Raw genomic sequence first — 24,208 nt, forward strand, 5'->3', positions numbered from 1 at the left:
GAGATTTTTTTTTTCAGAAAGGAAATGTCTATTTAAAAATTTCAACCTTTTTAAAGTTTGAAATTAAAACTTCCATCATAATGTAAGTGACTCGAGGGAGGAAAGGATGAGCTTTTCTACCATATGCTAAAAAGGAAAAAGGCAAGCATTCTAAAACTTCTAAAATCACAATGAAATTCGATATGAGGCCATCCATCCATTTGGCATACTATATGCACCCTTTTTTAATTAATAAAAATACATATTAGTCGGTTCATTTTTTGCTCCTAAGAGAGATTAAAGGACTAAAACAACTCTCAAGTATCATAATGCAATTTGATATAAAGCCATCCATCTATGAGATCTGCATGGCCCTTCACTAATACCCTAACTTTGGTAAAGACGAGATTTGATCACATATCACTTCGTACACCTTTGAAAGAAAACTAATGCTTGAAAGTCAATATAAAACTAGAAAAAAAAATGAAATTGAAGTGGAGAAAAAATATGGTAAATCTCATACATCTGCTTAATTATCTCTTTAGTTTATCTCACTCTTTTTTCTTCATCATTGATTGAATAGCTTACGGATTGCCCGAACCAAGTCATGATTGGCGCATAGGCCATCTCACAATTATGACAACCATAAAGGTTTATTAAGAATTTGGTTTTTATTTCATGCCCGACTTCAAGCAAATTTGGGTTAGACATTGCATCTCTTCATCAATTATTTTCTCTTTGATCACACTAGGGCTTGAATAAACTCTATCCCAACTTCATCTTTTGGACAACTGACTTTGACCCATTGAATAGTCGGCCCGAGTGCCTATTGGTTATGCAAACCATACCCTGAATTTGAGTATGGTTTGAGTTGCCAAGACTTCAGAAGGACATATGGGTCAAGAGGTAGGACGTTGGGTGGGATATTGAGAGAGTGTATTAAAGATATGGTAATGGTTGGATTGGTTGGAGCATAAGGAAAGGACATGTAACACATGATCAACAAGCCCATGGTTATAATACAAACAAGTAGTAGGCAAAGGATTTTATATTTATGGACAAATTTAATGGTTGGAGTTGCAAAATCTACAAAGTTTAAAATATTTTAAAATTTATATTTTGTAAAACATTTGCATTACATTAAGTTATGATAAATCTGCTTTCGAGATATTTAATGCATAGTCCAGAAATCTCCAAATAAAAAGCATCGCTCTTTTCATTGATAAGCCTTTCAAATCATGCAAATCACTTTTAATCATTTATACTTTTACCATATTATTAGAATCATTGAATTTAGCAATGAGTGTAAGTTAAATTTGTTAAAAATTTAATTAATTATTGATATTATGGAAAACAAAATTTTCTTTTTTAATAGGACGATACAAACTCAATGGTCCGTAATGATATTTAGATATTAAAAATATGTATATCAAATATATAGTAGATGCATATTACTCATCTCACCCTATAATCTACGGGCAAAATTGACTATTTTTTTTTGATGTATTATTCTGCAAAAAGATTTTTTTTTCTTGTAACACTAACATTTTTTTTGGGTTTTTCCTTCGACACTCGTTATGGCTACACTAGCACCATTTACCAACGCCATTATTTATAAAATATTATTCCCAGGTTGGTATGAACCGGACCCGAGCCTAACCCGAATCAGAATGGAGAAATGCGGTCGGGCCAAATTTTGGCTTCCTGGTCAAAAACTTTTTGACCGTACCGGCATAACGCAGTCGGGTCCGGGTCGGTTGCGTGTCAATACCCGACCCGTTAACGTTACAGCCCAGCATTACCGCGGTTAACTCTACAAGCGGTGACCAGATCCTCACCCACCAACGAGCTTTCCAAATCTCACGAGCGGGAACTCCCAAGATCTGAAGCGCTCTCTCTCTCGCTCTCTCTCTCTCTCTAATGGAGGATGAGGAGAACGAAGCCCTCTCTCGAGTCATTTCCGAGCTCGAAGCTCTCCACCACGACGACCCCAACACCCCTTCCCCCTTCTCCGAGCCCTCCCTCCTTGACCTCCTCTCCCTCCTCGATGGAGGCGGCGGCGGCCACCCCCTTTGGGACCACTTCGCCGCCCGGAAGCTCCCCCTTTCCTCCCTCCTCTGCCCCCTCTCAGCCGCCATGGACTCCCCCTCTCCCCGCCTCTCCCTCCTCGCCTCCCGCGCCTACCTCTCCCTCCTCGTCTCCCCCTCTGCTCCCCTGTATACCCTCTTCACACCCCTCCCCTTCCTCTCCCTCCTCCGCTCCCTCCGGCGCGCCCTCAAGCCCATCTCCTCCCCCTCCCCAGCCCCTGCCCCGCCGGTCGACACCTCCCACGACTGCCGGAAGACCCGCCGGAAGCGGAAGGCTGGCCGGCCCCGCGACGCCGCCGCTGCCGCTGTCTTACCGGCGGACCACCAATCGGACGCCAGGGACTTGTTATGCCAAGTTCTTGAACTGCTTGACTCCGTGCTCCGCCGCATCCGGCTCGACAGCTCCCACGATGGCCTGAAGTCGTTGATCGAGGCCGTGGCTGCCATCCTCGACGCCTCCACTGGCCATCACCGGCTGCCGGACCTCTGCTTCCGGATACTCTATGGTTTGGTCTCTAGGCCCGACCATGGAGACCAGATGCTCTCGGCGGTTGAGGTACTGCGATCTTTGGCCCCGATGATCCTTTCTCCGGTGAAATGCCCTGCCCGAGCCTCTGCCCTAGGGTTTCTTACGAGAACGATGGTACCTTTGTGTCGGGACAATGATGGGGTGAGGAAGGCTCTGGTGTACCTTCCGAGGTTCTTGGCAATGAAGGCGCCGGAGAAGTCCGAGCCCAGAGCTCTGGCAGTTGATTCCATCATGGAGATTGTTCGAGCAATGGAAGGTGAGGATCAAATTGGTTTCATGCAGTATACGGTGAAGATGACAAAGGGGAAGACACAGCTCAGGCTGCTCGCTGTCGATCTCATTGTAGCACTTTTGACATCGTTGCCTGACCCGTTGGGACTGAAGGATTCGAGTGAGATAATTGATTGCCAGTGGGGGATGAAGTGCTTGGAAGCATTAGTACAGCGTTGCTCAGACTCGGTTGGAGGAGTCCGAGCTCGGGCATTATTGGATATGGCTCAAGTGGTTGGCTTTTTATCTGGGGATGAGGAGAATCATGCTCAGCTTCATGAAATTATGGGAATTGGCAGTGCTGGCTTCAATGAGCTCCTAAGAAGGAGGTGTGTGGATGAGAAGGCTGCGGTGAGGAAGGCGGCACTTCTTCTCATCACAAAGTCGATGGCTTTGATAGGCAGGCCTATTGATGAGGTACTCCTCAAAACAGTGGGATCTGCTTGCGCTGACCCGCTTGTCAGTATCCGCAAAGCAGCTCTTGCAGCTCTGTCAGAGGTAATGATTTCCTTTCCATTTTGGGTTCCCCTGCTGGGTTTTCCTTTGCTATGACTGTTCATGCTTATGGTTGTTGTGCTTCGATTGGGTTGGGGTGGCAGGTCTATAGAAGATTTCCAGATGGTAGAGTGATAAGTGAATGGCTTCATGCTGTGCCACCCTTGATTGTAGACAATGAGACAAGCATTCAAGAGGAATGTGAAACTTTGTTTCTTGAATTGGTCTTGGACAGGATTTCTCAAGCTGGAAAAGTGAACTTGGGTACTAATGCAACTGATCTGGAGTCATTATTACCCGAGGGTGTATTGGATTTGTTGAAAGGGATCTGTGATGGGGAGGTGGCACCATGTATAAAAAAGATATGTGCAAGCCTTGGAAAGAAGAAAAAACTGAAGAATTCCATTGCTAGTTCACTTCAAAACGTCATTACAGCATCAGAATCCTCGTGGCTGAGAAATTCCATGCCAATAGAGAAGTGGATTGCCCCTCCTGGGGCTTGGCAGCTTCTTTCTGAGGTCTCTTTATTCACGCCCAAGGCAGTTGACTGGGAGTTCCTTCATCACCAGTGGCAGCTCCTAGACATGGTTAACCTAGAAGAGAAAGGTGAAGCCCTCGACAGAGGGGAACTCAATTCTATTTCATGGGCCAGAGATCGTGTTTCCCTCTTGCAAACCATTTCCAATGTCTGCTTGGAATTGCCTATGGGGCCTGCTGTAGATTTGGCTGAGAAGCTGTTCAACCGTATTGAGAATTTTAACATGCACTTGAGTGAGGTAACTGCTGATTAATATATGATTAACATGCATATGCTATAAAGGCAGTTAGTTCCCCAAGCTCAGAAGTCTATATTCCATAATTTATCTCTATGACATGTCTCTTGCCCCACATTTACAACATGAAAATTCCATTAATCTTGATGCAAGGAAACACGATAAATGATCTCAACTTTAAGAAATTCCTTGTCAACTAATTTTATCCTATACCACGTATTTCCTTTACCAACCCCTTTGATATTGGAAATAGGAAAAAAAAAACTTAAGGGATTTTGGGTCACTCTCCATGCAGGCCTACTGAATTGCTAACTTAGCACCCTCCCCCTACCCCCTAACATAAACATACTTCAACGCTCTTCCACTATTTTTCATAATACCCTTCAGATTCTTAACAATGGTCCTGATGATCCCTGTATTCCACTCACCCTTTTGTTTTTCTAGCAACTTATCTTAGCCACTTTCTCCCACGTGATGGCCTTCTCATTATCCAAACTACAAAGTCAATGACCCCTTGAAGTAATTAGTGTGGATGGCCTTAGGTTTTTCTATAATAGAATTAGAGACACATAGTACACAGATATTGGCTAAAATGACTGTTAGAACTATAATAGAATTAGAGACACATAGTCCACAGATATTGGCTAAAATGACTGTTAGAAATATAACTCTTCCCTCCTCCAAATTAATTTCAATTCCTATATCAATGAATTAATAATGCCTATAGCTCATATTAGAGCATTGTTTGAAAATCTATGCTAAAACTAACCTGTCAGACATGCAAGGAGTTGAACAAAATTGTGGGATCAAAGTGGCACTCTTGTACAAGGTATCCGTTTTGCTTTATTTTTTTTGTTTTTCCTATCTCTTTGCTTCAACTGTTCAAGAGGATGCATCCACCTTGCTAATCAGAACCTTCAACTTAATGTTCTGTACTTGCCTTGGACTCTTCTTGTTGCTCCTCTACCTAGCCCCTTGCTTGCGATAAATTTGTGTAGGAGTTCCTTGGCCCTGTTCCTGCATTAGCACCTGCCCCGGCATCCTGCCTCACAACTAACAATTGCACTGAAATGTTTGCATCTGTCACAATTTGATTTGACATAGATAACATGGATTTGGGAGGATTCTAGTATCAATTAAGGTTGGTCAATCTCACAGCCTTGGTAATGCAACAAATGGGTCAACTGATAAATGGATTAATGTGTTAGACTGGTCTGCTCGTGTTTGAAGTTTGTGCTATTTCCAATTTTATTCCCTCCTTCCTTTTTTGAAAATTATCAAAGTCTTTTAATATAGTATCTTCAAGAATATTGGTGCACAATAGATCAGATGTGATACAAGCAAGTGGTTGGTGGAATCTGGTTCTGGTATACATTCTGATAGTAGTTTGCTCATATAACAAGACACAGACTGCTTGAATGAGCATCGATTTAGTCATGCCACTTTGGATTCTTAGAATTTCCTCCTTCAGTGGCGTGCCATTCTATAGCTTATTGAATAAGGAACTAAATGAAAAGCTATATTCTACAAGATATACAGCCCTTTCTCTCTCTCTCGGTCGCTTGCTTGCTCTCTCTGCACTCTGCAATTATTTGTGCTCGCTTGTGGCCTTTCAGCTCTTCTCTTTCTCTCATTATCTCCCTTTGCTTTTGCTGCCATGGAGGTGCATCTCCATATTCCAAATTGATGAAGATCCAAATATTGTCAGCGGGACCCCCTTCTTTTTTTTCTGATAATATCATGAATATGCTTGCAACTTACTGTAAAATAATATTAATAAGCTGCCTGGTTGGATAGTATGCTTTCAAAGCTTTATGGTTACATAAAAACTGTGAAGTTGGTAAGGTTTTCTTGCAGCTAACTTATATGATTTCATGATTTAGATGAAGTTGTTTCATTGTTAGAGTGTTAATAGCCAGAGAATGGCTAGCTATGCAACATTCTAGAGCAAATTCTAGCCAAATAGATACCACCAGGTTCACAATTCCAAAGTTTCACATCTGGAATATGCCAGGATGAAATTTTTTTTATCTTCTGGATAATTGCAAACACCATAATTTCAGGCAAGAGTTTGTTGGCATATTCCCTCATGGTGCAATTAATCTAGCGTGACCTTGCCAATTTGTCTTTCGGTTTCTCTTTCAACCAATTCTTATGAAAATAATCATCTTCAGAGTTGTTTTTTAAGACTATAAGAGCCATCAACAGAAAAAAAAGCCGATTAAATAAAACCTGCACTAATTAGGGTTGACAAATATCATCGCGTGATCTGCAAGTTCAATAGTCAGCTTGGCTGAGCTTCATCTGGCACATCAAATTCTTCATGGGACTGCTCAAGTGTTGAGGTGTGTGTGAGTGCGTGCTTGCATACTCCTTGGCATTGACAAATATCATTTCGTCATCTGCAAGTTCGATCATCAGTTGGCTGAGGTGCTGAGCCTTATCTGGTGCATTGAATTCTTAATGGGACTGCTCACAGTTAAAGCCATGTTCAACTACAAAAATTATTTTAAAAATAAAATCTAATCCATAGGTTTTGCAAATATATCGTGGGTAGGAGCATGCAAATTAGAGGACTCTGTCAGTCTGAGAGTTGGAGTTTAAATAATGGGTAGAGAATTAATCGTATAGGCAACTCAAATATATATGATATTTTTTTATTTTAAATATAAGCTATTTGTTTCTTCAATCTACAGTTCATTTAATTATTGAGTTATAAAAAAAATTATGTTTCATCAACCTATCTAACATTTACTTTTTCTGTTGTATTCCCTTGTTACGAAGTGAACTAGAATTCCAATATTAAGCTAATGTGAGCACAATTGTTTTGAAGCACTTTGCTCCAGCTTAAATTTATAATTCTTTGCCATGACAGGCATGTGGCATTGATTAGGATTGGATAGCAAGACAGGATTCACAAAGCCAATCCAAAAATGCCAAAATGATGCTCCTGATCATGGCTGGTTTTCACTTTATGTATCACATGAAGGTTATAGTTATTGATATCTGCTAGCTTCATGCATTATTACTCTGCAATCATGTTGCCTTCTCTTTGTGTCTGCACATAGGTTGATGCTCATATAAAAGCTCTGAAAACTTTATGCAAGCGAAAGGAAACACCGGAGAAAGGCAATGCCCTTGTGTTGCACTGGGTGCATCAGTTACTCTCCAAAGCTCTGAAGATTGTTGATGGTTATGTATCAGATGTCTCGGAAGCTGAAAAGGCTAAAAGCTTTTTAACACCACCTCAAAGTGGGAGAAGAAATGGGAAGGACTTCTTGGCATCAAAGTCGATGTTACAAGCAGTGACTGCAGTCTTCACTGTTGGGTCTTTGGTTTTGTACTGTCCATCTGCTGATTTGCAGGGCATTGTACCTTTATTGCACACCATCATAACTTCCAGGAATTCTGAACCAAGACCTAAAAAGCTTGCAGGCTTGACAGTTTCATTTGAAGAAATATCCCCTTCTTTGTACAATCAGTCCTGGGTGACACTGGGAAAAATCTGCCTTGTTGATGATAAACTAGCAAAGCGCTATATTCCTCTCTTTGTGCAGGTTTGCAATTTGAGATGCTGTCACCTATCACTTGTTTAACTGTTACTGTAAGTTGATTGTGGTTAGTTGGTGCTTCAGGAGCTTGGGAGGAGTAACTGTGCAGCTCTTCGCAATAACATCATGGTGATGATGGCTGACTTTTGTGTTCGATATACTGCCTTAGTTGACTGGTATTGCTCTTGTCACTGAAGTTCCAAAGGATTTCGTTACATCTGCTTTTGAAATTGTTTAACAATCATCTTCACACTTGATCTAGTCATAATACTTGATATCAAACAGCTAGTATGTGGTTCTTTTTGGAAATGGTAAACATCACAATTTTGAATCATAATGAAACTTCGTTGTTTTACTTCAACTACTCATGAGGTGCGCTGTTCCACAGAAACTCCCTAATTTACTAAGCACCATAAGTTGAAACAGGATGCTGTTAGAGCTCTGATGACAATTGGAGCCAAACATGGGATTGATTTTTTTTTCTTTTCCCCCTTTCTCTATATGCAGCCATCATTTACATATCTCTAGCTAAACTTTCCTGTATGTCTAGTTCTTGCATCATGCTCCATCAACCGATGGTGCATGTCGTATCCCTTGACAGCAATATAAATGTGAAGATGTGCCAAAGGAGGCACATTGTCAAATTTTCCAAGGGTTTAAATGTTTGACTAATTTTAATTTACCATGCCTCTGTTATATAGTGCTTGGCTGATCTCAATTTTCTGCAACTTAAACAGTTATATTCCAAAGATCACTAAATCATTGCGAGATCCTTGTGAAATTGTGAGAAGACAAACATTTATCTTGCTTTCACGATTATTGCAGGTGTGTTTTCTGAATGACTTTAACCTCTAGATTGTCACTTAAGTTTATGATTCTTGGTTACTCAATCATCGAGGTCTTTGGCTTTTATCCAGAGAGATTATGTAAAGTGGAAAGGAGTGTTGTTCCTTCGGTTTCTGCTATCTCTGGTTGATGATTCTGAAAAGATAAGATGCCTGGCAGATTTCCTCTTTGGGAGCATCCTAAAAGGTTTGATGTTTCTTACTTTGTTGTTTTGAACTATTACCCATAGTTGAAGTAAATCATTTACTGGTGGATTTATGGGGCAGTTAAGGCACCACTTCTTGCATATAACAGTTTCATAGAGGCCATTTTGGTTCTAAATGATTGCCATGTTCATGCTGGGCATAGTGAGACTCAGGGAGGTCTACACACTGAGACTCAGCTTTTCTCCATAAGGTATGCTTTTCATTCAGATTCTGAGCCATCAAAGGAGATACATTGATTGCTATAATTCTTAGTTCAATACTTGTGATTGCAGAGGCACGGACGAGAGATCAAGGTCACAAAGAATGCACATCTATGTTTCTTTGTTAAAACAAATGGCACCAGAGCATCTTTTAGCTACTTCAGCCAAATTATGTGCTGAGATCCTGGCAGCTGCTTCTGATGGCTTGCTCAATGTTGACGATGTCACCGGGCAGTCTGTAGTTCAGGTACGCTATATAAATATGAATTCTATTTCTAATTCAGGGCATAATAAAATACTTTGGATGGTGTCTTGTCGAATAAATCAAATTGCATTCCATTTTATATTCTCATCTAACAAAATTCTTTAAAAACACGGATCACTTTAGATATAAAATCCAAACATGCAGATATAAATATAACCAAATAAATGATTTCGTAATATTTGATATATAATACTCAATCAAAATACTTTATTCTTTTTTCATCAGTAAATCCAATAGGATTATCTCCACACTGTAAAACCTACATGACATCTACCAGAAGTTTGATCCAGATCTGCTACCTACAAGCTGTTCATATTTTGCCCCTGTACTGTATGATCACTACCATAAATTTTTTCAGGTGGAAGGAAAGTTATTTATAATAATAACCATACTTTGGCTTCTTGAGTAGTATCTTGTCAATTAAAGAATTTGAAAACTGGTCTGGATGTCTTTGTTATCCTGTATATTAGCATAATGATATGTTTGAGTTGATGCATAAGCTGAGGTTACACTTTTCTAGCCGTGGGAGGTGGGGGCTCTACCAAAAGGCATGCAACGACACAATCAACAGGTGAGCCCTTACCCGCACTCCGAGCAGGTGGGTATCGACGGACACAACGATGCTCAGGATTCAGCAATTTGACCATTTGCGCTGGTAAGTCGCCCAAAGCGGGAACTGCTGGTTTCCACCAATGAGCGGGTTTCAACTTCACGTCGGGAGAATGTTTTTTGGTTCAAAACAAGAAAATTCATCACAGGAGAAAAAAGACAGTGTAGACGATAGATTCATCGGATAAAGAGTAACCATATTTTGGCTTGATTCGATAGGGGTCAAAATAAGGATTCGTTATAAAAAAAGAAGCATTTTAGCAGTGGAGTAGCAGAATATGATTTCTAGCTGTCCTTCAATAATTGGTGTGAGGCTTTATCACTTCCAATGCATTTGAGAGCTTTACCAATTGAAGGTGATAAGCCTTCTATCTTCTGTTTTTGTTGTTAGCAACTAATACAAGAGAGAGAGCGGATTTGCAAATGGAAGGAATAATTGCAACATAAAGTTGCTGGTAGACCTGTGGTTGGGAGGTTGTATAAAAGATGATCTTGTAACAAGCTTTAGGAAGGAACCTGGAGAAAGTGTGCTGAATCTACTGCTTTACATCAATCTCCAGTGATTTTAGGATTGGGCCTGCTGCCTTTCTTTGTTGCAAGCATGATGCCAGACAGCTGGGAGCTACCTATCAGTACCTAGCTGACTACTGGATTCGTCCTCATCTGATATATGACTGTTATACTCAGTCTGGCAACTTGTGTATATCGCATTTGGGAGACTTAAAATATCTGCTAGTTATATATCAATGATTGAATGAGAATAAACATCATCAATCACTTCATGACAAAGACTACTAACTAAATTGCATATTCTTTAAAACGTGTTACTCATCATACACTGCACCTACCAGACATGCATCATACATTTTTATAGAAATACACATTACACGTGTCCACCAAACCATCCATCAGAATTTGTCATGAAATTTACTTGACCTTTTGTAGTTTTATCAAGTATCCAAAGTCCAGAATTATGTAAGATGAGAATCTTTAGCAACCTGACAATATGACATTTCTGTGTCTTATGGATGGTGTATAAATATGTATTTATGTATGTACATGTGTGTGTATCCCTATGTATATGTATGCTTGTTTACAAATGTGCATATACATATGGTATGCACGATCTGTAATTATTGAGGCCAAGTGTGCAATTTTTGGGTAAACCTGAAGATCCTTGATCAATATAATGCTAGTGTTACACAGATATAGAAGTGGTAGACCTCTACATGGAAATTTGCTTTATGGACAGCCATCAATAATCCTGCAATCCAAGTCTGACATCTCCAAACTTAATTGTAATTCCTTATCCTGATTTGTGTTTGCATTTCATGTTAGTATGGATAAACACTCAACTAGTAAGAAGCAAAGGTCTTGAAATTGAGAATGACTTATGCAATTTCTGAGCATAATCTCTTTTGCATGTGTTTTGGCATGACTGCAGGTCAATTTCTTGTGAGAATTGGATTGAATTGTAAACTTGAATAATAATTCCAGGGACCAAACAACAGTAACTTAGAATTTTATCTAACCAGGATACTTATCTTTGGTGCTGATGAAAAGGCTTTACTAACAGGACACCTTACAAATTCTGGCTTGCAAAGAGATGCGAATCCATTCCAACCGTGGCTCTGACACGACAGAGATGGACGATGAAGGTGGGGATGGAGGAGGTGGAGCCCTCCTTGCTGCCAGGGGGAAGGTGGTTACTCAACTAGCAAAAAAGAACCTGATTCAGAATGCCATTCCCATATTCATTGAGCTCAAGCGACTGCTTGAGAGCCAGAACAGCCCACTCACAGGCTGCCTCATGGAATGCCTCCGTGTCCTTCTCAAGGACTACAAGAATGAGATTGAAGAAATATTAGTTGCTGACAAGCAACTCCAGAAAGAACTCATCTATGACATGCAGAAGTATGAGGCTGCCAAGGCCAAATCCACTGTCAAAGAGGCTGTTGCCAATGTCCAAAGGTCTGACAGCTACTGCTCACCTGCTGACCGGACAGCCACTGGAATTTATGCCAGAGTTTCAGAGAAGTTAGGAACTGGCGGGAAGATTGCGTCAGCTGTGGCTGATGCAGCAGCCAGAGCTACAGTTCGATCTGTGCTTAAGGAGGTGAATCGGACTGTGGCAACCCCCCCACTCCGTTCAATGAGCGTTCCCAAGCTGAAGTCCGTAATGGGTAATGCTGGTGTCTTAAGCAGCAATCGGCCACCGGATGTATTGGAATCTCTGAGGCGGAGACAGTCTTTCGAGTCTGATGAAGAGAATTAGCATTCTTCATGTGGCCATGCATGTTAGTGCTGTATGTGTCTGAACTAAGTTGCTTCACTGACTCAAAAGAATGTGATTTACTGAAGTGGGGTATTTTCCTACAGTCTCTGTAACTCGCCACTTTTTTGTTGTCCAACCAATTTTGTTTGCTTTATAATTTCAGTTCGCTTTAGTCTGCAGCAGTCCTAACAAAATCTTTGACCAAAACCTACCATTTAACCATGGCACTGCTTGACGGTTTCACTCAGCCAAATAATCTGCTAGTCTAGGTGATATACTGTCATTAGAATTTCATATATACAATCATAAACAACAAAGCTTTTCCTCAACATGGATTCCTTCAAGGGTCATAACTCATACAGAAGTCATCCAAGAGCAGCTAAATCATGTTACGCCCTAAAACAATGAGTCGTGATGTTAATCCACTGTGGTGTTGCTTAATTATCGCTTTTTTTTTTTGCTAACATTTGGATTATGAGATATATTTTTCTTATACATCCTTCTGTAATTTGGATTATATTGTGTCTGATGATTTGTCTTGGCAATGAAAAGGCCATGTATGCTTACAGATATGTTAGTGATGGTTTGTTTCCTTGAAACCTGCAGCTTGAATATTTACTTCTATCTATTTCTTTGCAGTTACCTATCGTAAAATTCTGAATTTTTATCCTTGATGGTTACTTTTTTTTCTACAACCGAAAATTAGGTAGGTGCAGTGCATTATAACTCTTAATCAAGTAACATTTGCATGTGTACCATATGATGAAGCATCCATCAAGGCAAGGAAAATAGTCTGCTCGCTTCACAAGCTTCTTAGCATGCTTTTCTGACAAACTGGAATGTTAGGATTGCCTTTCTTGAATAACAGTCTTCATATACCACTGATATAACTTCTCTGCTACTTTTGATGGGTAATGCTAAGAAGGCACACTTTGTGAGTTCGCTACATAAAATAACTAGATGAAGAGAGCTTCTAGACCAAGCATCAGGGAGAGGAAAGAGGATGCTAGCTTGCCAAACACAATGATTTTGCTTGTCTTTTTTTTCCTCAAAAAGAGCATCAAAAGGAGAACAAGAGGGAGAGTTTCAGGCAATGTCTTGTCCAAGAATTTAATTGGAAGTATCTTAACAAACTCAATAGTCTGATCCCATTATTAACTTAATCTTTTCAAGTGTAATGCGTGTGGCTGATTGAAGAAAGAAATAATAGGAGCTGATGAGCCACCTATATTGTTTATCATAATACTTCTTCTATTATGGATAGAGGATATATGCTCATTAACAATTTATAAGAGAGAGGAACAAGAAAAGCGAGTGGATTTACAAACTATGTAAACACAGACAATCTTATATAGGTTGGATGCCAATGAGCCAATCTGAACTAAGTTGAACGAGCTTGTAATCAAGTCAAGCTTCTATCTGTTTTTGCAAGCCTAAGGTCTCAAGGCCGAGCTTGATCATGAGCAAAACTGAAGGCGTCTGAGCTTGTTTCCTAGTTGAACACACTGCAGTGAACTTGTTCCTGAGGGAGCGAGAGTTATGCACCAACAACTCGACTTGTTTGCAGCCCTACGTATGGCAATTTTAATCATCAATGTAAACTCTAACACACGTAAGGCTGAGGGCAATACTGTTCCCTATGCTCCCACATCATTCTCCCAAGGGTTGTTCAATGCTTGGGAAGTTTTGGGAGCATCATAATCTCACAAATTTATGTCAATGCTTGGGCTTTTTTTTCGCATTACAAAACCAAGGATCTCATGTATGATAAATGTTGCATCTTATATTTGTTGGTAGAAATTGACCAAAAATATGGAAATGCCTAAAACTTGAGTTGTAAGATGATATATATTTGTTTGAAGGTACTGAAAATCTAAAAATCAGAAAGAAAAGTGAGCATGTGCAGACTGAAGATATAGTAGGCACTGTTCTAAGAGCAGGATCGACCTTGTATGGGTGACCAGCATATTTGCTCTATAGATATAACCTATTAGCACAGAATGAGCATGTGGAGGTATATGGTCTGATGACTCCATCAATCATCAGGAATGAACTTTAAAAATAGGGGAGATAGCATGGAAAATCAGTGAAACATGTATCAAAATATATGAAAAAGGAGAGGGGAATATAAGAAGGCTTCTCACAAGAGCGGGACATTTATGCAACATTATATTTGGAGTAAAGGCTCGAAGGCAACTAAGCATTCCTAGATGGAGATAGTATAGATGCAAGCGTTCTCGCATTAATATGTTTAATATAAGGTTAAATAAAAAGGAAATCAGTATGCTTATGCATGTTTGTAGAATGCAAGGACTTATGCACAAATGCAGTATGCTGATCCAACATGAGACATCGGTGCTTAGTTACAGAAAGAGTTTGGATTCTCTGTAGTGCGTGTTTTGTGCTGTAGAAGTTTGAGTAGCTCCGAATAACCGTCACATCATTCATCTGGCTATTGCTTATATTTGAAACCCAAACATGGTGTCATTTGGTGCCAAATATAGCATGAGTGACAGCTATCCATCTTTGAAATAGAAGATGATACGATGGCTATTCAGAATTGTATAGCCCTCTGCAATACAAAACACCCGTCGCAAAGGATCTTGAGAGAGAAAGAGCAAAGTAGAATCGACTTTATTCTCTCTCTCTTTTCTTCCTTTCTTCTTTTAGCACGAGGCCCAACACCCTACTACCCCTTGTGCAAATTTACCATTGGATCATCCACTAGTCACTTTATGATTGGTGCAAGTTGTTGTGATGGAGTTTGGAGCACTTTGAGATCTTTGTGGTGGATGATCCAACTGTGGATTCGCGCGAAGGAAGATGGATTCTTCTTCCGTGTGAAAGATACAACCCTATTCCATACGAGAAGAGATACCTGTCAACTGTCTTTGAGCACTGATGATTGATTGTGCCAGCGCAATGTGAAAGATGCATGCCAAATGACTCCAACTAAAGTCTAAAACTAATCCGAGTAAGCATGAGGCATCGACTGTATTAGCAGCAAACTTGTGGCAGCCACCAAGTTTGAATAAACATCTACTACCAAGTTAAGCCTTAAACTTAGAAAAAGATCAAAGCATCATGAATCTTCAGCCATCCATGGATTTCCAGTGAATTAAAATAGAAAACTCAGATCCACATATGCTCTCTTTTTTTTTTTCGAACATGATTTTTGATGTCGAACTTATGTTTCAGACCTAAGACGAAACTCACCAACAGACAGAAGGAGAAAGGGTCCATATAACTTGTATGGCTTTCAACATTCATCACCAACCATAATCACACATTCCAAAGTAGCATCCAAGCCATGCGTTGCACCGGAAGTAACATGAACCACAATGATCATGAATCTTCAGCCATCCATGGATTTCCAGTGAATTAAAATAGGAAACTCAGATCCACATATTCTCTTCTTTTTTTAAATGAACATGATTTTTGATGTCAAACTTATGTTTCAGACCAAGACCAAACTCACCAACAGACAGAAGGAGAAAGGGTCCACATAACTCGTATGGCTTTCAACATTCATCACCCACCATAATCACAATTTCCAAAGTAGCATCCAAGCCGTGCGTTGCACCGGCCGTAACATGAACCACAGCGATCAGGATCATTCCAAAGTAGCATCTTAAGTCATAGATTCCAAACAAATAAATACAGAACATATTATTCACTAATGGTTCCTTGTCCTCACGAGCAAATTGCTGCTCCACACTGCATCATTGCATTATGTATTCAACTTCGAGCTGCTGTCAGACTAGATTTTAGCAGAGGCTGGTTATGCAACTGACCAAAATAAGGTTTTCAGATATCGGAACATAGTCTGTTCTGAAGTGATGGAGGAGAGAGTTTCCAAACAAATAACAAAACATATTTGTGACTAGTGCTTCATCGACCTCGCAAGTAAATCATTGTGGTTTGAGACTACAGGTGGTTGAACATGGTTCAACTGATACCTCGTTGAAATAAGAAAAATCGGATCAATGCAGTGCAATAGAAATTATGGATTAAAAAAAGCATAAAATCAATTACCTTATTAGTCATCAATATATACCTCACAATTTGAAAACCTGGCAAGACATGCGACCATATATCATTGTAACGTTCAGCATGTCAAAGAAATTTTTTCTTAATCCTCACTGAAAATCAGACCAAAGTTTAAACAAAATGATATCCTCATTCAGGTTATTATGATTATTACCTTGGCCTTTGCATCGGCCAAGCATATGACACGAATCCTGAAATGAAATCATGCAATAGTGTTGCACAAAATCATTTCATGTTAAAACACAAAGTATTGCTCAAGATTTAGTCCTCAGCTTGGTAGTCAATACTTGCAATGACTGCTAATGATGAGTGCCTGCACCACCTTCTTCAGTTTCCTCCTTGGCCCTTCTTGCAGCTGCTCTGATTTGACGTTGCTCCTCTTTATAAATTCTGTTTCTCCGTTGGAACTGCAATAAATTTCACATAGTCAAGCTAGGAATGGTATCTAGAACTTTATTATCTTTATAATTTTGTTCACAGGTCAAAGACATGCAGATTGATGCTTGTAATTCATCAAGCATCCTTACATTATAAGGAACTGATGGTATCTAGGCAATCCTGATTGGTGCAAGCTTAATGACTAACAAGGGCCTTAATCCCCTTCTGTTCTAACCATGGTGGAAAAGTGAACAGTAGAACAGTGAGTTCTAATATTACAATTGCCAGAAAATTAGCACCTGCTTTTCAGATGTGGAGATGTCCATTCTTAAACATAACATTATTAAAAAAAATTCTTTCATTGGTCTTGCAATTTTTTTAATCATTAAGTGTAATTTATTTGGTAGCTTGGTCAGATGAAGTTTCCTAGTATTTATCGATTGATCTCATTAAACTTGTCCTGGGTATTAGGTATGTATGTAAAATAAATAATATGGTTTCCAGTACTATCGATATAATTTCACGAAAGACCATACATAAGACATTAAGGGCATAAGCATGTGGTCAGAATTCTCATTTCAGACAATTATTTGAAAAATCAGACTCTTTATCAGAAAGATCCATAAATTATCAAAAACATTCAGAGCTGTCAAACTTTCCCATCCCACTCAAAGATTTTAAAGAGGTTCCATCTGCATATTTTAACATCCATATTTTGCTAGCTCTTGTTTGGCATTTAAATATCAATAGTAAACAAGATGCAGCCAAGTAAGAATCTCATGTGACTGTTGCTTTGCAGGTAGTGTTGAGAGCTGCAGGAATCTTCTTGTGCACATTGGGATCTTCGATCCACTTGTAGCTAAATGTTGTTTAACTATGTAGCATAAAGCCATGGAAAGACGCCAGTGCTTACTTAGCCATTGATAAAACAGGTGCTTGCCTAACTAATTACAGTTCTTCTATTATACAACTCTTCATCATATATGTTTCTCTGTATAAATGTGCACATGTGCCTATTTCTTATGCCCACCCACCATGCAAGCTGATTCAGGAATTGCAAGTAAATGAAAAAACCATAACACAGAAGGAATTAGCATGTGGTGTTGACAACTTTGTCAATCCATCATGAATAAACCAGTAGTTATAGCCAACAATGTAGAAGATAAAGTTTAATGTGCTAGTACATCTACTCAGATGGCTATTGCTATCAGCACATGGGGCTCCAATTAAAAGTTCATTTTTTGTACTTTCATGCCTTAATTGAAATTTCTATCATTAATTCCTTGTTCCTTTAACAAAAGCATTACTTTAGGTGAGTGGAATATATAATGCTTTACAAAATAATATGTTCTCAGCAGATCATATGCTCTCACTTGGTCTTGTTTTATTAGCTCCTCTTGAATTAGGTGGTAGTAGTTGAAGATTTTGTATAATTAAGGGCCGGTTTGGCATTGCTTTTATTTCTTTTTTTCTATTTTGAAAAACAAAATTACAGAAACCAAGACGAAAAACATGTTTGGTACTATTTATTTTTTAAAAAATCACTTTCTTTATGTCTAGAAAAAATGAAAGTAAGAAATCTTTACTTTCCATCACATTATTAGTGCCTTCACCACCAGCACCACCGTTGCCTCCACCACACCACCGTCTCCACCACCATCACCATGTTTGTTTTTAAAAAATAATTGATTATACCAAACATGTTTATATTTTAAAATAATTGATTCTACCAAACATGTTTATATTTTTAAAAAAATAGAAATAAAAAAAATATTTTTCTAAAAACAGAAAAAGTGAAACTAATGCGAAAGAGCACTTGTTCCCTACTCCAGAATTGGATCTGATCTTAAGGAAGGGCTTGGAGGGGGGACAGCAACATGTAGCTTTATGCTGCTACAAATACATTGTCCTCTTCAACTGAAAAGCTAAACATTCAGAAATCTGTTGAATGATACTTCAAGAGAAAAAGTAATTTGGAAAGCATGCACTAATGAATGTGTATGCTAGGTCAAAAAATGTATAAAACAGAATAGCATAATCAAGATTGAAAATCGTGTTTTAATGGCGTGAAAAAATGGAAATTTGGGAAGAAAGGTAAGGTTAGATCTTCGAATCAATTTGCTGTAAATTAATTATTCTGCTTTCTTGTTCAGTTATTGTAGGTCATAGATCTGATCAAGGACAGAAAACTAGTTTTGGTGTTGGTCAAGCTTGTCAAGTTTCGGCTTGAGTCTGGAGTTTCAGCCAAAATAAGTAGTATGATGAATAGTTAAGAAAAATAAAATAAGCTCAGGAAACATATATTACATAGTTTTGAAAGATATTGTATTGTTTATAATTATCAAAGCTATGTTTTCATGTTTTCAAGCTGAAAGCTTGAAAGTATGAAGAATTATAATTTTTTTTGAAAAAATGATGAAATATAGGGAACTACTACCTCATAATAACCTAAGTACTGAACACCTGATAGTGTAAATATCTAGAGTTGTAAAATATACTAACATAGAACTACATATGAATATATGAAACTTGATATAAACATTACCTTTATTTAAGTAACAAGTTTCAACATATAACTTATAATCTACTAAGTATGAAAAAGACCAATGATTAGATGCATCTCATTTAAATGTCCTAAGGATTACGCTAAGATCTAGCATCTCCAAGCCTAAATCTTGTGCACTGACTCCTTTTCTCCTGTTTCTTTTTAGAAGATTACCATTATAAATTCAAAAATATGCCCTATATCTAGGAAAAGCAACCTTTTACTTAAACTTCTTAAAGCCAAAGACCCAAATGCCGTTAATTTTCAAAATTCCACAAAATATATGGTCAATATCAAGAAAGTACTTGTTTTTAGTAGATTACACTTATCATCATTTAGAATTTTCTCTTTAACTCGAAAATGAAAAGATGACCTAAAATAGATGCTATTAACTCATTTTACCTATACAAATGGAGAAATGCCTCAAAAAAAACATTAAATTAAAAAAACGTAAAAAATATTCCAAAATGATAGTGAATATCAATATTATGAACAAAAGTAGCATGTATAATCAGTTTCACTCGAAAACAGCCGAAAAAACCAAAAGAGAAACAAAATTAGTCAGTTTTTGCTGAAGCTAAATCCCAATTGGCAGAGTTTTGCTCAGTTTGGATGGTTACAAGCTGAAACTGGTTTGTCTGGCCAAAATGGATCAGTTTCGGCTGAAATTTCAATCCTTGTATCTAATTTTAAGTGTCTAGGAGCATCATTTACATGTTTTAGGTGTCCAATTTATGAATAGCAGAGATTAGATCATACCCTAGTCATTTTTATGAATAGCAACATTTACATCTGCTTACCCTAGACATTAATAAAGGTGCCAGCTAGTTATATTGGGCCCAAACCCCTTAAAGAGAGATTAGAGGAGAACATCAACTCCTTCGCTTCTTATGCAATAAAAGGGGCATCCACTTCTTCTTGGGCACCTAAAAATTAGAAGAGAATGAAAAATTTGAAGGGAACGATAAAAATAAAAGAATAGAAAAAGAACAGAAGGTAGTTGTCTTCCCAAGCCATCCATGCACTTCTCTCACATCAGGTTATCAAAGAAGATTTAAGACAGAGATCCCTCCCGAGTCCCAAGACATCCATCCACTCCTACCACATCAACTACAAAGAAGTTTTTCACCCTTTACATGTTATTGTAGGATTTACGGGAATCCAATAATCCTTAGGATTAGTTTCACCTTGATCCTTTCTTCCTCCAACTTCTGGCTGAATATTGTCAGCCCAAGGCTTGTCCTCTACGTTCAGAGGGTCTTCACGCTCCTCACATGCATATCTTCTACACTTTGTCTAGAAACTTTCGGTTCACAAGTCTAAAATTCAGGTCTCAAGTCATCCCAAGGCTTGTCCTCGGCCTTTGGAGGGTCTTGGCGTTCCTCATATGCAAATCGTCAAAACTATATCCAGAAATTTTCAGTTCTCAACTCTAAAATTCAGATCTTATAAATATTGTAGTTGGCCGTTAGAGGACTAGTCTACACCACAAAAAGATATTTAAGCATGATATTCATTATGTTCTCATTAATAATTGTGAAACTGAAAGGAAAAGATTATAAAAGGAGAAAAAAAATAAGGGAGAGAAAGGAAAGGAAACATGGGGAAATTTTCTATTGCTTGGTTGGAACAAAGTTATCATCTCACCCCTTCATCAAAGGAGAGACACTTTGGGGATTGCCCCTAGGTTGCATGAGCCTAAAATATGTAAGCAATAAAGTTGATCTTCCTGCCCCTAAATAGCTATATAGGTTTCATTGCAGACCCCTGTCTTGCCTAAACTTGTGTCTTGTCTTTCTGCATCAATTTCTGGAGAGCTAACATCGCATTGAACATTGTTCATAGTATCTTCTCAATCCTGCCATGGGTCTTCTCAACTATGAGTTTTGTTGCTATATTTTATGGGGAAAAGGCTTCATGATGATGGTTAGAATACAGAAAGTTCAAATAAAAAGTCACTAGAAAATGTTTTAGCTTGTTTATTGATGCAGATTTCTAAAGGGAGAATACACAAACAATTAAAAATTGTTCAGTCCTCGTCAACATAAAATACCATAGCTAACAGAACAACCATTGCTGATACATTTTCTTCACAATAGGTGAAGATCCTTTAAAAAAATATATAGTAGAATGCAGGTAAAAAGTTTATGAAATTCAGGCAAAGTGATCAAATCAAACTGGTATAAATGAAAGAAAGAAGCTGCCGTATATCATAGGTAAAAAAATTAGAAGCAGATAAATAGGAGCAGTCAAGTCATTTCCAAAGACTTTACCAAGAAATATTCTAAGTATGAACATCTGATGGTCAACATCACAGCAACCGAAGTACCCAATGATCATTTTATAACAATAACATTACCAACATATGTAAGATAGCAATTGGCACAATCATTACCATTCTTTAAAAAAATACTATCCACATATTAGAATAAATATAAAAAATGATATAAGATTAAAATATACTATCCATATACCATAACAGACCATATTAATTTGCCTATCTCAATCACATGCCTAGGCTATCTAGGAAGCATAAATCATGATAGGTTATCATGGTCAAATCAAAAGAGAAGATTGCATAATCAACTAAATAGTTAATCTTCCTTTTCAATCATAACATTTTTAATTCCTGTTTGTGTCCAGTAAAGAATCTAAAGATCCTTCTCCTAGCAGCATCCTTTTAAAGGAAACCATTTCTTCTAAGGAAACCTTCTTCTTTCCTTGAAACAATTCTCGCTTAAGAGTATTCCCCTGCCTTATGGAGTAATGCATGCGATCACAATGATGTCAAGAGATTAAGGTATCTATCTATGTATCCATATACAACTACAAACATATACATACGTACACATACATGTGGAGAGAGAGAGAGATGAAGCCAATTCGAGCTCCTTAAACTAACCCACAGTATCTACTCGAACTTCAGAAACTAAGGAGAGAGCAAGAAATTCTCTTCTTTATTTATCTCTTTTTTATGGGGAAAAATGGATAGAAACTTCATCAAATTAGGTTTTTTCTGAGTTGTTCACTTGGTAATACAGACGAACAAGAGAACTGCCTTGTTCCAGTTTACCCACTATGATATCTATGTTACTCTTGATTGATCTCATCTCATCAATTAAACTACCTACCATCAAAGCTTCTTCCCTTATGCGGCGCTGAGTACTATATCCAACTAAAAGCCACTTCTAAACATTATGTTAGCTAGGTATATATGTCAAAAAGGCCCTCCACGGCTCAATGTCATGAGGCATAAAAGGCACATGGGAATGAAAATGACTATGCTGTGAGATAACACTTAGTTGTGAAAGTGAAAATGAAAAAGAATTGCTTTGGCGAGACCCTTGTATATCTCAAAGATGGAAGTTGATAAAAGCAATAACTAAGAGAGAGATATTGAGAGAGAGAGTAGTGGGAGATTTAACATGCAAGGCACCTAGGAAATAGATTAAAGCAATAGGTAGATAAACTAATGTGCTGAGATTCATCAAGTATGAAATAGATGCAGTAACTTATGCACTTAAACAACATAATGCTCGTACATGCCGTGAGTATAAGTTGTTTACAGAGATAAAAAGGCTGGGCGAATTGGCATGGTCTTTCTTTTGAAGGCAAATGATTTCATATGCTATGGCAATGGCCTTTATTTGGTGCACATTAGAACTGTGAAGGACATGTCTGGGGATGAAGATCCACATTACTGACTTGGCAACTTTTGTTTTCTAAAATGACTTTGTCTATGTCTAGAGTAGTCTTTTCAATATTTTATGTATTGTGGATTAACTGGAGTTTAAACATGTTTGATTGATTTGGTAGTTTAAATAAGATTACTACAATATGTGGTTATTTTTAATCTGATGTGGCCTAACACAATCTGTGATATTTATGCTGGTGATGGACCTTACAGGAACAATGTCAAAAACTTATCCAAAACTACAGCTAAAGGAATGGAGTGATTCCTATATATTAACCATTAATTGTTGATCAGAAGATGGGCCAGTATGTCAATCAACATTGCTGAACATTAAGGTCAAAAGACAAAACTGAGATTGCTCAAAACAAACGAGGGGGGAAAAAGATGAATTATCTATGCAGGAAATGGCTTCCACAGACATTGTTTCAGATCCTTCCCTATCTGAAACCTAGAAGGGAAGATTTTTTTTTTTAATGGAAAAGATAGGAAGAAGTATTGTCAATTTATGTTCCCATGCTAGCTTGTGCATTAGGGAAAACACATAACTCTTGCCCAGGCTTCAGACTCAAAACCATCGTCAGCTAGTATACCTTTACTGATGTCATTAAATCACCATCAACTTCACGTGAAGGAATTTCTCAAAAACGATCTCATTTAAAAGAGCCTATATTGTTAAAAAAAAAAAAAAAACGAAGCAGGAATAGATCAAATCAAAGGAAGCTATGATACTATTCCACTATCAGTTTTCAATTCCCTCCTTCCACTATAACTCCTTGGCATTATAACCTCTCAAATTTCATTCTTTCATCGGGGGGCAAAACATATGGTTGTCAGTGAACCGTCGATCTTTCGCTCTAACATGGTACAAATTTGGAATCGAACAATAAAATAAATCTCCGACCTAACAGCTAAAACCTATTCAAGACCAATATCCAAATATTAACGGTCGATCGAGGATACGATTTCTCGAAGCCAATTGACGAGATCAAACAAATATCATCGTTCCCTGACCGATCGACGATTTTATTAAACGATATACGAACAACTTCTCGAAATCGATAGAAGATGGTATTTTTAGGGTTAGGGGAGACAAGGAAGAAGAAGAAGAAGAAGACCTCTTTGGCGTGGTGGAGGCACTCGAGGTAGTCCTCGCGGAGGAGGGAGCAGTCCTTGGGCTCTCGGCAACGCGACATGCACTCGCTGAAGTCCATCCAGAAGTCGTAGCACCGCCCCTTGTTCCCCGTTATCCCCCACCCCGACGCCATCGTCTCTCTTCTTCTCCTCTTCGCGACCTCTCCCTCTCTCTGCCTCCCCACCTTCCCTTGTTGTCCAGTCTGAGGACTAAAGGTGGAATGCACGCATTCTAAGCCGTTGATATTTGGGAATCTGATAGATCTGGCCTCCGTAGGCATCTGATTGCGATCTGACCGTCCAAGTGGGAATGGGAGATTACATC

At 38.4% G+C, this 24,208-nt stretch overlaps 2 protein-coding genes across 2 annotated transcripts; one reads left to right on the plus strand and one right to left on the minus strand.

Moving 5' to 3' along the window:
* The first annotated feature begins 1,837 nt into the window (after positions 1–1,837).
* LOC103715120 (condensin-2 complex subunit D3) lies at positions 1,838–12,279 on the plus strand. Its single transcript, XM_008802651.4, has 9 exons — positions 1,838–3,363; positions 3,465–4,136; positions 7,202–7,690; positions 7,769–7,860; positions 8,422–8,509; positions 8,602–8,716; positions 8,797–8,926; positions 9,009–9,183; positions 11,387–12,279. Exons 1-9 carry the CDS (start codon positions 1,900–1,902, stop codon positions 12,083–12,085), a joined length of 3,924 nt encoding a protein of 1,307 aa, XP_008800873.2. The 5' UTR covers positions 1,838–1,899; the 3' UTR covers positions 12,086–12,279.
* Positions 12,280–16,128: 3,849 nt separating this feature from the next.
* On the minus strand, positions 16,129–24,108 carry LOC103715079 (NADH dehydrogenase [ubiquinone] iron-sulfur protein 5-B-like). Its single transcript, XM_008802593.4, has 2 exons — positions 23,868–24,108; positions 16,129–16,542 (listed from the first exon to the last, which is right to left on the minus strand). Exons 1-2 carry the CDS (start codon positions 24,015–24,017, stop codon positions 16,435–16,437), a joined length of 258 nt encoding a protein of 85 aa, XP_008800815.1. The 5' UTR covers positions 24,018–24,108; the 3' UTR covers positions 16,129–16,434.
* Between the last annotated feature and the right edge of the window lie 100 nt (positions 24,109–24,208).

Source organism: Phoenix dactylifera, unplaced genomic scaffold (genome assembly GCF_009389715.1).
Source record: "Phoenix dactylifera cultivar Barhee BC4 unplaced genomic scaffold, palm_55x_up_171113_PBpolish2nd_filt_p 000077F, whole genome shotgun sequence".
NCBI classification, from domain to species: domain Eukaryota; kingdom Viridiplantae; phylum Streptophyta; class Magnoliopsida; order Arecales; family Arecaceae; genus Phoenix; species Phoenix dactylifera.